Below are 12,994 nucleotides of genomic sequence, written 5' to 3'. Positions count from 1 at the left end.
AAATACAAAAAATTAGCTGGGCATGGTGGCGCGTGCCTGTAATCCCAGCTACTCGGGAGGCTGAGGCAGGAGAATTGCCTGAACCCAGGAGGCCGAGGTTGCGGTGAGCCGTGATTGCGCCACTGCACTCCAGCCTGGGTCACAAGAGCGAAATTCCGTCTCAAAAAAAAAAAAAAAAAAAAAACACATACCACCTTGTGACGTTCCCGCTAAAGACATGCAACTTGACTCTAAACATGAGGAAACATCATAGAAACCCAAATTGAAAGACATTCTACAAAAACTAAATGCAATATATGATCTGAACTGAATCCTTTCGCTGTAAAGGACATTGATGGGACAACTGGCAAAACTCAAATACATCTGAGGATTGGGAGGCAATAGTGTGACTTGGAGGGTAGCATTGCAGTTATTTTAGAAGATGTCCTAGTTTGTAGGAAATACACAATAAAGTATTCAGGGTGGTTGGGCATTGGGTCAGCACTCTCAAACAGTTCAGGGGGAAAACGTTCTTTGTGCTATACTTAGAATTTTCTGTAAGCCTGAGATTATTTCAAAATGTAAAACTTCCCAGATTCACATCTTCTTGTTTACTGCCATAACTTTCCACTCTAGTTCTGACTACAAAAAAACTATGAAGCATAAAACTATGAAGCATAAAATCAGAGAAATGAAGACTACTTTGGAATTGAAATCAAGTTGTTAAACTGGTAGGGTAATAGAATATCCAAAGTTCAGGAAATAAAGGCAAGCTGGAACTAAGAGCAGATAATCACTGCAGTAGGTTGAGGAAAGATATAAAAACCAATTGTCCAAGGGTAGGGGAGATAGGGTGGGGTACCGTAGGGGCTGAGAGAGTGGCAGGAAGAGAGACAATGAAAAGCATGTACAAATACAGATTCAAACAAATTTCAATGAATCTAATGCTATTTTTGGCATTCACATGGAAATAAAAGTTTTACAGTAAGCCTCCAACACACAAAGAAAATGCCTTAACATAGGGAAGTGGGAAATAAGTTTTTACAAATCTAAAGATAACAGTAGTAAATATATACAACATTAAGCACCAAATACCTAGAAAACAAGTTTAGGGGCTTACAATGAGTTGCATCCCTAAAATCTAACAAAAGAGAATTTTTTTTTTGTTAGCAAGAAATATTTATTGTGAAAACAGAATGGATAATGTTTTTGATGTGTTTTAAAGAGAAACATTCTTTGTATCAATGTTTGAATTTTAATAAATGTTAAGGAGGAAATATTACATTGTAACTTCTTGGAAACCTCTTAAAATTTTTACTCTGTTTAGCATCCACTCTGGGCCAGGCACAGAATCTAAAATGTCAGTTGTGGGCTGCTGAGTGACCAGAGAGCAACAGCTTTTGCATCAAACATGAAGTAGCCTGGTTGATTTGTTTAAAAAGAAAATTATTGAGTCTGATTTATATTCTTGCCCAGATAATCGCTACCCAAAACCCCAGGCATAAATGTAGCCTACAGAAGTTTCTGATGAAAACTCTCCTGAAGCAACAGCTTTTAATCTGCCCAAATGGTCACTACTCAAGTAAGGTCCCAAAGACATGACCAAAATTTTGCTGGCCTGCAACAGCATTTTTCAACCTACGGCCTACAATCCCCTAATGAGATCAGGAATAAGTTACAAGAGATCCACACACCTTTGAAATAATGTGCAAATTTTGTGTGCTGATGAATATTAGCACTTTTTGGAGAGAGGGTTTATAGCTTTCAGCAGACTCTTAAGCCATAAACAGTTGACTGATTGAATAATCACAAGTAAATGGAGAGAGTTCCCTGCCAAAAAAGCTAACAGTCTTACATTGCAAATGTTATTTAACACATCAATCCTGAGAGTGTGCCATGGGTCAGACATATCAACAGAAGTACAGCATTTTAGAGCAAGGTAGGGAGGTAGTCCCCTTCTTTTTACACTAGGTTACACATTGATGATACAAAGGTTAACATTACATGATCTTTACCCTTTGAAACACTAACAATATAGCTCTGTAAAGAGGAATTATAATACAATGGGAGGTAAGAACGTGAGCTTTGGAATGAAAGAGAATTAGTTCTCCACTCTATCCCCAATTAGCTGAATGATCTTGGGCAAACTGACATTTATTTTGCATCTTTGTTTCTCTATCAATAAAATGGGAATAAGAAGTTCCAATTTTACAGCCTTAAGATGAGGATTAAATATAATATTAAAACAACTCTAAGTATGGTGCCTGGCAATGGTAGGCACCCAAAAAAGCAAAGATTACTATTATTACAGACATCCAGAGGAAAGGAAAATTTGTTCTGGCTGGGGATATTAGGGAGATCTCAACTAGACTAGCATACTCAATTTTGGGTATCATATTTTAAAAGATACAATGACAAAGTGATAATGATATGTATTCAGAGAAAAATAAATGAGATGGTAAGGAAACTTAGAATCACGTCCTAAAAACTAGTCATTTGAAGGAATTTAAGTTATAAGTTAAAAAAGGGAAATACTGTAATTTCTATATATTTCCAGAGGGTAGATGTTGGATCAAGACTTCAAATGAACAGAAAGGGAAAAAATTTTGCAATCTACCCACCTGACAAAGGGCTAATACCCAGAATCTACAAAGAACTAAAATAGATTTACAAGAAAAAAAAAACCCATTCAAAAGTGGGCAAAAGAGATGAACAGACACTTTTTGAAAGAAGACACATGAGGCCAACAAACATATAAAAAAATGCTCATCATCACTGGTCATTAGAGAAATGCAAATCAAAACCACACTGAGATACCATCTCATGCCAGTTAGAATGGCGACCATTAAAAAATCTGGAGACAACAGATGCTGGAGAGGATATTGAGAAATAAGAACACTTTTACACTGTTGGTGGGAGTGTAAATTAGTTCAAACATTGTGGAAGACAGTGTGGTACTTCCTCAAGGACCTAGAAATAGAAATTCCATTTGACCCAGCAATCCCATTACTGGGTATATATCCAAAGGATTATAAATCTTTCTATTATAAAGACACATGCACATGTATGTTCACTGTGGCACTGTTTACAATAGCAAAGACTTGGAACCAACCCAAATGCCCATCAATGATAGCCTGGACAGGGAAAATGTGGCACAGATACACCATGGAACACTATGGAGCCATAAAAAATGACAAGTTCACGTCCTTTGTAGGGACATGGATGAACCTGGAAACCATCATTCTCAGCAAACTGACACAAGAACAGAAAATCAAACACTACATGTTCTCACTCATAGATAGGTGTTGAACAGTGAGAACACATGGACACCGAGAGGGGAGCATCATACACGGGGTCTGTTGAGGGCAACTAGGGGAGGGACAGTGGGGGGTGAGAGGTTGGGGAGGGTTAACATGGGGAGACATGCCAGATATAGGTGACGAGGGGATGGAGGCAACAAACCACATTGCCATGTAGGTACCTATGCAACAATCCTGCATGATCTGCACATGTACCCCAGAACCTAAAGTACAATAAAAAATTAAAAAATTTTTAAAAGGCTTGAAGTGAATAAATTTCATATATTCAATATAAATAAGACTTTTATAACAAAGAAAGCTGTCTGAAGATGGAGTAGGATATCTTAATTGTGGGGATTTCCTTGAAACAATACATATATATATATACATATATATTTATACTTTAAGTTCTGGGGTACATGTGCAGATTGTGCAGGTTACATAGGTATACACATGTCATGGTGATTTGCTGTATCCATCACCCTGCCATCTGGACTAGGTATTTCTCCTAATGCTACTCCTCCCCTATCACTCCACCCCACGCTATCACTCTCCTAGCCCCCCACACCCCCAACAGGCCCTGGTGTGTGATGTCCCTGTGTCCATGTGTTCTCATTGTTCAACGCCCACTTATGAGTGAGAACATGTGGTGTTTGGTTTTCTGTTCTTGTGTCAGTTTGCTGAGACTGATGGTTTCTAGCTGATCAAAAAAAAAAAAGAAAAAATTCCAGGCATGGTGGCTTACATCTACAATCCCAACAGTTTAGGAGGCCAAGCAGGGCAGATTGATTGAGCCCAGGAGTTTGAGACCAGCCTGGGTAACATGGCAAAAATACCCTCTCTACAAAAAAAAAAAAAAAAAAAGCAAAAACGTTACCCAGTGTGGTGACATGCATCTGTGGTCCCAGCTACTCAGGAGACTGAGGTGGAAGGACTGCTGGAGCCAGGAAGGTAAAGGCTGCAGTGAGGCATGATTGTGCCACTACACTCCAGTCTGGGTGGTAGAATCTCCAAAAAAAAAAAAAGTTAAAAATATGCTAGAATCCATGTGTTGAGGACTCTGCAAATTAGATTCATGTGTTAAGCAATAAGGTTAGATGAAATGCCTTCTACCATACCTTCCAAAAATAAGACTTTATGCTTTTTATTAAAATTCTGTAAATTGGGATACTATTGGTTGGTAGTAACATAACACCCAACTTGAAATAAGTGAAACAATGAAAGGGATTTAATGGCTTGCATATGTATGAAGTCCAGAGGTAGTGAAGCTTCAGATACAGTTCGATCAAGGCTCCAGCTCAGCTTCTGTACATTTTCCCCTCCCAGGGCAATCCTCCTTTGCAGGTCTGCTCCCTTGATGTCTGTCAGCTGCAGCCAGAGCTGTATGTGTCTGCATTAATATCCAGTGGAGAAAAAGGAGATTAGCTTACTTTAAAAAGCAAACACAAGTGTTAGGTTTCTTTGCTATGACAGGCTGAAATAATCACTATGACTAAGGGACTATCATGTTCCTTAAGGACATGATAAGGAGTGGGTGAGAAGGGTGGAAAATAGATCTGGAAGAGCAAATGGAAGCTATTCAACACAACCAAGGGCTATGGACTGATGGGCTTTGGTCTAGGTTATTGCCCATCTTTGAACCAATTCCTCTTGAAAAAGGGAAGAACTGTATTCTTTGGTTTGTGTCACCCGTACAGATAGGGATAAAGATTAAATCCACCCAAATCATACAGTTGCTAAAAAAGGGGTAGGTTTTCAAGGGGAAATCTGGGTGCGACTAGGACAGTCAAGGGGAAGAAAGGTGACTGAGTAGGCAACAGAATCAGGGTTCTAGCAAGTAACAGATGGCACACTCAGAAACTAATTGGGGAGAATTTTTAAGAGACTATGAAAATTTGAATAAATCCTAGGTTAGCAACAGTCCTGTACTCCTCCTGGGCTCAAGGAGACAAGAGGAATGGTATGATAACCAGGAGAGCTTGGTTGTATGGAGGGAGCCACTGGATAGAAATCGACCTTTAAAGAGGAAGCAGCCAACCCACAGTCACCTGTGAATAAATGCTCTCCTCAGTCCTCTGATCTCCTACTAGTAGCTCTGGCCAAATACAACCATAAAACAGAGGATAAGAGAGCCTTGTCGGTGCAATCGACAGTATAGATTAGCCTCTTTGGATAAGGAGTGGGTGAGAAGGATGGAGAATAGATCTGGAAGAGCAAATGGAAGCTATTCAACACAACAGTCAAGGGCTATCCTGCACATAATTATCAGCCAAAATATACCGTACTGTATAGCCAAATGTTCCAGGTGATATGATCTTCCGACTTCTCACTTAATACCCCTCTCGGTTCATACTACCTCCTTAGAATAAGGCAACTGTGCCATTAGGCAAACAAAACACAAACAGCCATGATACATGATAAGCAATTTTAGGATTTTAAAATTTATAAATAATTTTATTTCATTTACATTCTAATATTCTTTAGTTTGTCTGTTTCAGCTGAGCAAGGAAAGCTAAGTATAAAACTTTTTTTTTTTTTTTTTTTTTTGAGACGGAGCCTCGTTTTTCTTCCCCAGGCTTGAGTGCAATGGTGCAATCTCAGCTCACTGCAACCTCCACCTCTCAGGTTCAAGCCATTCTTCTGCCTCAGCCTCCCGAGTAGCTGGGATTACAGGCATGTGCCACCATGCCCCACTAGTTTTGTATTTTTAGTAGACAAGTTTCTCCATGTTGGTCAGGCTAGTCTTGAACTCCTGACCTCAACTGATCCACCCACCTCAGCCTCCCAAAGTGCTGGATAATAGGCATGAGCTACCACGCCTGGCCCCATAAAGCTTTTATTAATTAAATTTAAAACAAAAAATAAATTTAAAAATTAAAGTAAAAATTTTTTTTAAATCAAGGCTGGGTATGCTAGCACAGGATCTGACGCCAGGAACTTGAGGCCACCGTGCGGTGAGTTATGATTGTGCCTGTGAACACGTGAATAGCCACCAAACTCCAGCCTGGGCAACATAGCAACATCTCGTATCTAAAAACAAAAAACAAAATTTTTTTTCCACAAGGAAAGAATAAGTGCAAATAGAAGAATCAAAAGACGAAACACAGGTAGTTAGTAATAGGAACCCCTTTTGCAGTAACAGCCTTTGATCAGAGTTGACTGCATTTAATGCTTCCCTCTTCTGACTCTTGTTAATTCAAGGGGCAATTTCCCTAAATTCCCTTCTTCCTGAGCTTTTGTCATAAGATGCAGAAGTAGCTACTGATGATTTGAAGCTGGGAGAATTTCTGCTCCTGCACAAAGCTAAAGTTTTGTTAGATGTTGTCATACTACTTAGTGTAATCTTACACTTCATACACAATTATAACTTAAACAGAGGCTAAAATGCTAACCTGAAAACGAAATACCATCTACCATATTATATGTGAAAACATGTCACAAGTCCAAAAAAGAATTTCTAAGCATAATCCAGTCATTAACTGGGAAATGGGCTATAGATTACGTGAGCCTTCTTTGGACTGGCTGTTAGTTAACACAGCATTGTGAGGCTAACCACAAAGTATTCCTCCTCTTCTTAAATGTGTTTTCACAACAGAACAGCATTTCTGAAACACTTTTCAAGAATTTCTGCCAAAACTAGAAACTTAAGGAGGCAGTCGTGTCCCAGAAATCTAGAAGTACATTTTCCCCTAGCAGCTTTCAGTGTTCTTGTTACATTGAGAATAGGATAATAAAACACATGAAAAAGTAGAAGCCATAATTCAATTCTGCTTAATTACATTAGAAAAAATATAATAGGTAACTCTGCATAGTATACACTAAGAAAAGTAACTTTTGGAGGTAAGCAATGGCATTTTGATTTTAAAGAAAGGATAATTTCAAAAAGATAGAACACTCCAATATTGGTCAGGAAATAAGTAGAGAATAATAGCCCTATTTTAAAAAGAGGCAATAATTACTGAATATATTGTTAAAGAAAACAAAGTACTTTTTTAAGTCCCACAGTTAAAGGACATAAAATACATTTAAAAATTCTATACTTTTTATATTGATATAAAAAACAATCAGGAATACACAGCTTTTAAAAATAAGATTATGACCAGCTTGAGCAACATAAGAAGACCCTGTCTCAACAAAAAATTAAGAAACATCAGCTGGACACAGTGGTGCATGCCTATGGTCCCAGCTTCTCAGATGGCTGAGATGGGAGGATCACTTGAACCCAGGAGTAAAGGTTGCAATGCTATGATTGCACCACTGCACTCCAACCTGGGAGACAATGAGACTCAGTTTCAAAAAAAAAAAAAAAGCAAGAAAGAAAAGAAAAGAAAAGGGAAGAAATAAGTTTTAATTATAAAAAAAAATTAACTAGTTTCTTACATTTGCTGGTTTATGATTCTAAAAAGTGCTTACTTGGTAATATTATGGTTTTAAATGAGTCTCTGTGAATTAACCATCAAACTTCTGAATTAACTATCAATTTAGAGTACTTTGAAATGAAAGTTTATAATCTCCAAAGTGAGACAATAGAATGTTCTGTTTCTTCAATTACTAATTCTGAATGTTGGCCCTAAGCACTTCACATTTTCTTCTAATTACACAATAGAATATCTTCCAGATTTTAGGGTAAACAATATGACGAAAACAAAACACATGCACACACATCAGACATATTAAAAAAAAAAAACCTGAGTGAACACAAATAATATAAGCAGCAAATGCCCCCATTTTCTCCATTTGAAACACCAATGACAATGATACTGAAACAGAACCAGGTTAACTATAATATGATTTATAGAAATATGATAACACATATATTAGAAAAAATATGAAAACATTACTGTAACAAATCAAAATTCTAAATTCAGTTGCAAAAGACCAGACACACACATATACAAGGGCTATGAATAAGAACCAGTATTCACAATATTACTATTCACTATAAATTATTCATTAAAAATAATTATAATTATAAATATTATTCACTATAAATTACTCACTATAAATACATTCCAAAATACTAACAAAGACATAACTATAAATATTCAAATCACAGTGACAACAGGTACTTGGGGATCTAGGTCATTTGATAAAGGTGGAATAGAATCCAATGTAGGACTAATCAGAAATGAGACTGATGGCTGGGTGCAGTGGCTCACACCTCTGGTCCCAGCACTTTGGGAGGCCAAGACAGGAGGACTTCTTGAGTCCAGGAGTTTAAGACCAGCCTAGACAACAGAGCGATACCACGTCTCTACAAAAAAATTTTTTAAAAATTAGCCAGGCATAGTGGAACATGCCTGTCGTCCCAGCTACTTGAGGGACTGAGGTGGGAGAATTGCTTCAGCCTGAGAGATCGAGGGTGTAGTCAGCTGTGCCACTGCACTCCAGCCTACGTGACAGAGCAAGTCCATCTCAAAAAAATAAATAAAAACTAAAATAAATAAAAACTAAAAAGAAACGAGACTGGAAATGTAGGCAGGGGCCAAGTGGCAAAAAGCCTAAGAATCTTAGACTGCTGTCCTATCATTTCAGGCTTTTCAAACTGAGATCTGATTACTCTCTGGAGAACCAAAGGTTAAATAGATTCCGTAAGTGTCAAGTTTATGGAAAAAAAAAAAACAACTGGGAGTTAAATAGCTATTTTTATGTTAAATCCAATGTTACTAATAGAACATAAAATTAATATAAAAATTTCCAAGATCGTCTTGTATTCTCTAACTTTTTTTTTATTGCATTTTAGGTTTTGGGGTACATGTGCAGAACATGCAAGGCATTTGCATAGGTACACACATGGCAGTGTGTTTTGCTGCCTTCCTCCCTCTTTAACTTCTAAAAGTCATTATTATGATGTTAGAAGAAGAGGAAGAAATTCAGGTACAGAAAACATGTTTAAGTAGCCTAAATGATGGTGTTTGGTGAGTCTTGGTTCTAAAGGCATCAAACAAGGAAGCCAAAGATTTCAAACTGCTGCATACTTTGACAAGGAAAATCTATATTTGTCTTCTGATCTACATTTATGACCTAAGTCAGGTAATGCACCTGGTTTACTTCTTTAGCATTTTTATGCAGACAGTCTGTTATGCACTGTGGTTTCAGATGTGAATTAATTTGTACAATGGTTTATTCCCAAGTATGCCTGAAGCAGAACAAATGTTTTTTTTCTATAGTTCCTTGCCTTAATAAATATGTAATATAAATTTAAGCAAACGTCTATTTTGTATATTTGTAAGCTACAAAGTAAAATGAACATTTTGTGGAGTTTGTATTTTGCATACTCTAGGTCAGAATTAAGTTTTAAATAAACCTATAATATTTAATCTGAAAAAAAAATTTCAGACAGACCACAAAACTTTAAAGCAATTTCAGTCTTGCAGTAGTTTAATTCAAATTCACTGTTCTTTACTGTTAAGGACAATTTGAGGAAAAGTTTAAGAGGAATGTGCAGCCAAAGGCTGGTTTTTTATGAGCATGAGAGTGACATGATCAGATTTGTGCTTCGGGAGTATTCCTCAAGGGAAGTAGTATGCAAAAGGAGCTAAAATGTAAGAAACAGGACAGTAATGAAGGGAGGTTACAAACCGAAAAGTTGTAACAGTGAACAAGAGATGAAAATGACTTGAACGAGAGCTGAGGCTGTGAAAACAAGGATGGCCAGGAAGATTCAAGAAAGCTTAGGTAGACCAGACAGGGCTTGACTGAATGCACAGTAATTATTCAGTAAGAAAGCTTTTGAGAACTTAATATAAAGGTGTTCATTTTTTCTAGAGCCAATACTTCTATAAGGTATTTGATAAACATACCTCTAAAAGCTTCCAGTTAAAAATAATGCTTTCAGTGTGCCTTTTAATTATAAAAACTGTAAAGTTGTGGAATGCTATTATAAATCTGCTGTACCAAAAATAAAATTTGAGATTTATGAAAACTACATTTAATATGGAAAACACCCATGTATTTCAAATGTCAAGAAAAAATTACAGGTTCCTACTAGTATCAATCAGTATTTTCTAGAGACACAAATACACAGTTTGAGAACTAGAGTTCTATGCCTTTGATCCTTAAAGTAACATTCTAAAATAAAGAAATGAAGCCAGGCGCAGTGGCTCACACCTGTAATCCCAGCACTTTGGGAGGCCGAGGAAGAGAGGGGTCACCTAAGGTCAGAAGTTCAAGACCAGCCTGGCCAACATGGCAAAATGCCATCTCTACTACAAAATACAAAAATTAGCCAGGTATGGTGGCAGGTGCCTATAATCCCAGCTACTCAGGAGGCAGGGAGAATCACTTGAACCTGGTAGGCAGAGGTTGCCGTTGAGCCGACATGCACTCCACCTGGGCAACCAAGCAAGACTCCATCTCAGGAAAAAAAAAAAAAAAAAAAGGAAAGAAATGAATAAACACAGACTCTTCTGGAAAAGAACAAGAACTTAGTATTTCAAAAATATCTGCTTACTTAATAATTGAACAAAAATCATATTAACCATTTCATAAGGGTAAATATGTAGTTTTAGCCCAGGTGATTTCATGTAGGCCTTAGTGTCAAAAAGACACAAAATAAACTTTCATTAGTAAGTTGACAGTAAAATATAATCACTAAGAAAAAGCAGACATTACAATGAAGGGAAATTGTTAACACACAAAAAAAATGCAGAACATATTCATGAAAATATTACAGTTTAAGAAAAAGTAGATGAAATCTCAAAAATACAAATGCTGGTGTAATTCTCAGAAAGCTTCTATCACTAATTAAAACTGTTCCTTTTATTAGACCCTTTGATATATTTTTCATCTATTAAGAAGGGAAGTGAGAAACATACCAATAGCAAAGCAAGAATAGACAGAACATCTTGAATTTTGGGTCTAAATATTTTTAGAATTAATGCAAGGAATTGTGATAACAAAAACAGTTGACGTTCTACAAAGAAATTGAGACACTTCTCCATTTTTCTTCTCCTAGACTGTCTATACAAAGAGCTGCTATTTTTTAAATTTGTTTTTTTAAAAAATGCCATCTGCTTCTTCCAAGCCTCCTCCTTCTTGAGCTCCCTTGCAGTCCTCTATTTGTATGGGCAGGGGAGGCTGCTTCCAAGAAATCAGTCCATTGCAGGTGTCCTTAACAGGTAGTATCACAAAACATAACCTGACAGATGGGAAGTGGACCATGGTGGAATGGAAAGAGTTGAAAGACAGATGAGATACACAATGCTGACAGAGAATTTTTTTTACATTGCATTTTTAAACAAAATAGCCCCTCATGCATATGGGTTATAAGTATGTTCATATTTACTGCGAATGGCTATGTAAGGTCTAATTACATAGTAATGGGGCATTGGTCTCATTATTTTATAAGTCACATGGAAGAACTGCCATGCAATGGTCAATAGCCAGCCCTCTTGCAATTTCATGCATCCGGTTACAGGAGGAACTACACGGGTCAGCCCAAATCCGCAACTACCAGGATACTCCACCACACTCAGAGCAGTATATAAATTCAGGTTATATGTGAAACAGGTGTGAACATCTAGACACATCCTGAAGAGTCAAATAAATGATTTCATGTTTTTAATAAAACAAAAACATATATGCATAGGAAAAGAGAAAAGGACAACATCCCAGGATAACAATGGTTATCTTAAAGATGGGTGATTTGTTTTTCCCTTCTGTGCTTCGTTCTTTTTCTAGCTTTCCTACAATGAGAATGCAGCTTTTGAAATCGGGGGGTGGGAGGGGAGTTAAATAGATGCAGAGTTTCCAATCTTAAAAGCAACAGTTAATCTGGATTAAAGACACAGAGTCGCTATCTTTAAACCTCATCCAAGTCACTGAGGAACAAATCCTCCAGTACTGTACTTGGCGTAGCCAAGTAGGCGGCTGCAAGGCTCCCAGGAGCGCAGCAATACTCTATTCTGGGGCCTTAGCAAACTGGAGAGAGAGTTGTTTCATAGAAACTTGGTCAAGAGCTTCTGCAACAGCGAAACTCACTCCCAGCTCTCCCGTGCCCCTGCCCCCTGTGGCACCCCCGAGACCCGGGGACTCTATGCGGAACCCCCCACCCCTGTCAAGGTGCTCCCTTAGCCTCGGCACCCCCAAAGGTGTGCTCCACAACTCACCTCCACTCTCCTTCACCTCCTACTCCCCTAAGGGCCGTAGGGGAAGAAAAGAGCGGGCGGAACTTGGAGGCAGCCGCCCCGATCCCCCTGACCTTGGAGAAGCCGCTTCGCCTCTCAGAGCCTCAGTTTCCCAATCTGCCCCCTCCCTGGCAGGGCGTCTGCAGGCTAGAAACCCCAAGAGCTCAGTCAAAGCGAGGGGCCGCTCTCAGCACTCGGCGCCGACCCCCTCCCTATGACCACTCTGAGGCGCCGGATCCCAGCCTGGACACGGAGCGCCACCCAGCCGCCCCCCGGGACGCGTCGCCCCCCAGCCCCGACCCCGTACCTGGCAGTTGCTGTCCTGGGGCAGGTTTTTCACCAGGATTTTCCTGCGGTTGCTCAGCTCCCGCCGCATCCGCTGCAGCCGCGCGGCCACCTCCTCAGGGTGCAGCGAGGCGGGCGCGGGGTCCAGGGCGCCCTCGTGCGCCTCAGCTGAGGGGCCCGGCCCACGCAGTCCCGGCCCCGGCCCCGGCCCCGCCGCGCCGCCCAGGCTCGCACCCCCCTCGCCGCCGCTGTCTCCCGCCGCCGCCGCCATCTTCCCGGGCGTCCCGGGGCTGCGGACTTCTC

At 39.2% G+C, this 12,994-nt stretch overlaps 1 protein-coding gene across 4 annotated transcripts in view; it reads right to left on the bottom strand.

Moving 5' to 3' along the window:
* RAVER2 (ribonucleoprotein, PTB binding 2) overlaps positions 1-12,994 on the bottom strand; it is a 117,605-nt gene extending 104,611 nt beyond the window's left edge. For all 4 annotated transcript variants that reach the window (XM_009001401.5, XM_009001403.5, XM_009001402.5 and 1 more), the window contains exon 1: positions 12,714-12,994. In XM_009001401.5, the coding sequence (XP_008999649.4) occupies positions 12,714-12,962 (249 nt within the window). In that variant the 5' untranslated portion in view covers positions 12,963-12,994. The remainder of the gene's footprint in view (positions 1-12,713) is intronic.

The sequence above is a fragment of the Callithrix jacchus genome, chromosome 7, assembly GCF_049354715.1.
Source record: "Callithrix jacchus isolate 240 chromosome 7, calJac240_pri, whole genome shotgun sequence".
Taxonomy (NCBI): domain Eukaryota; kingdom Metazoa; phylum Chordata; class Mammalia; order Primates; family Cebidae; genus Callithrix; species Callithrix jacchus.
This window is presented reverse-complemented; position numbering and strand designations above follow the sequence as displayed.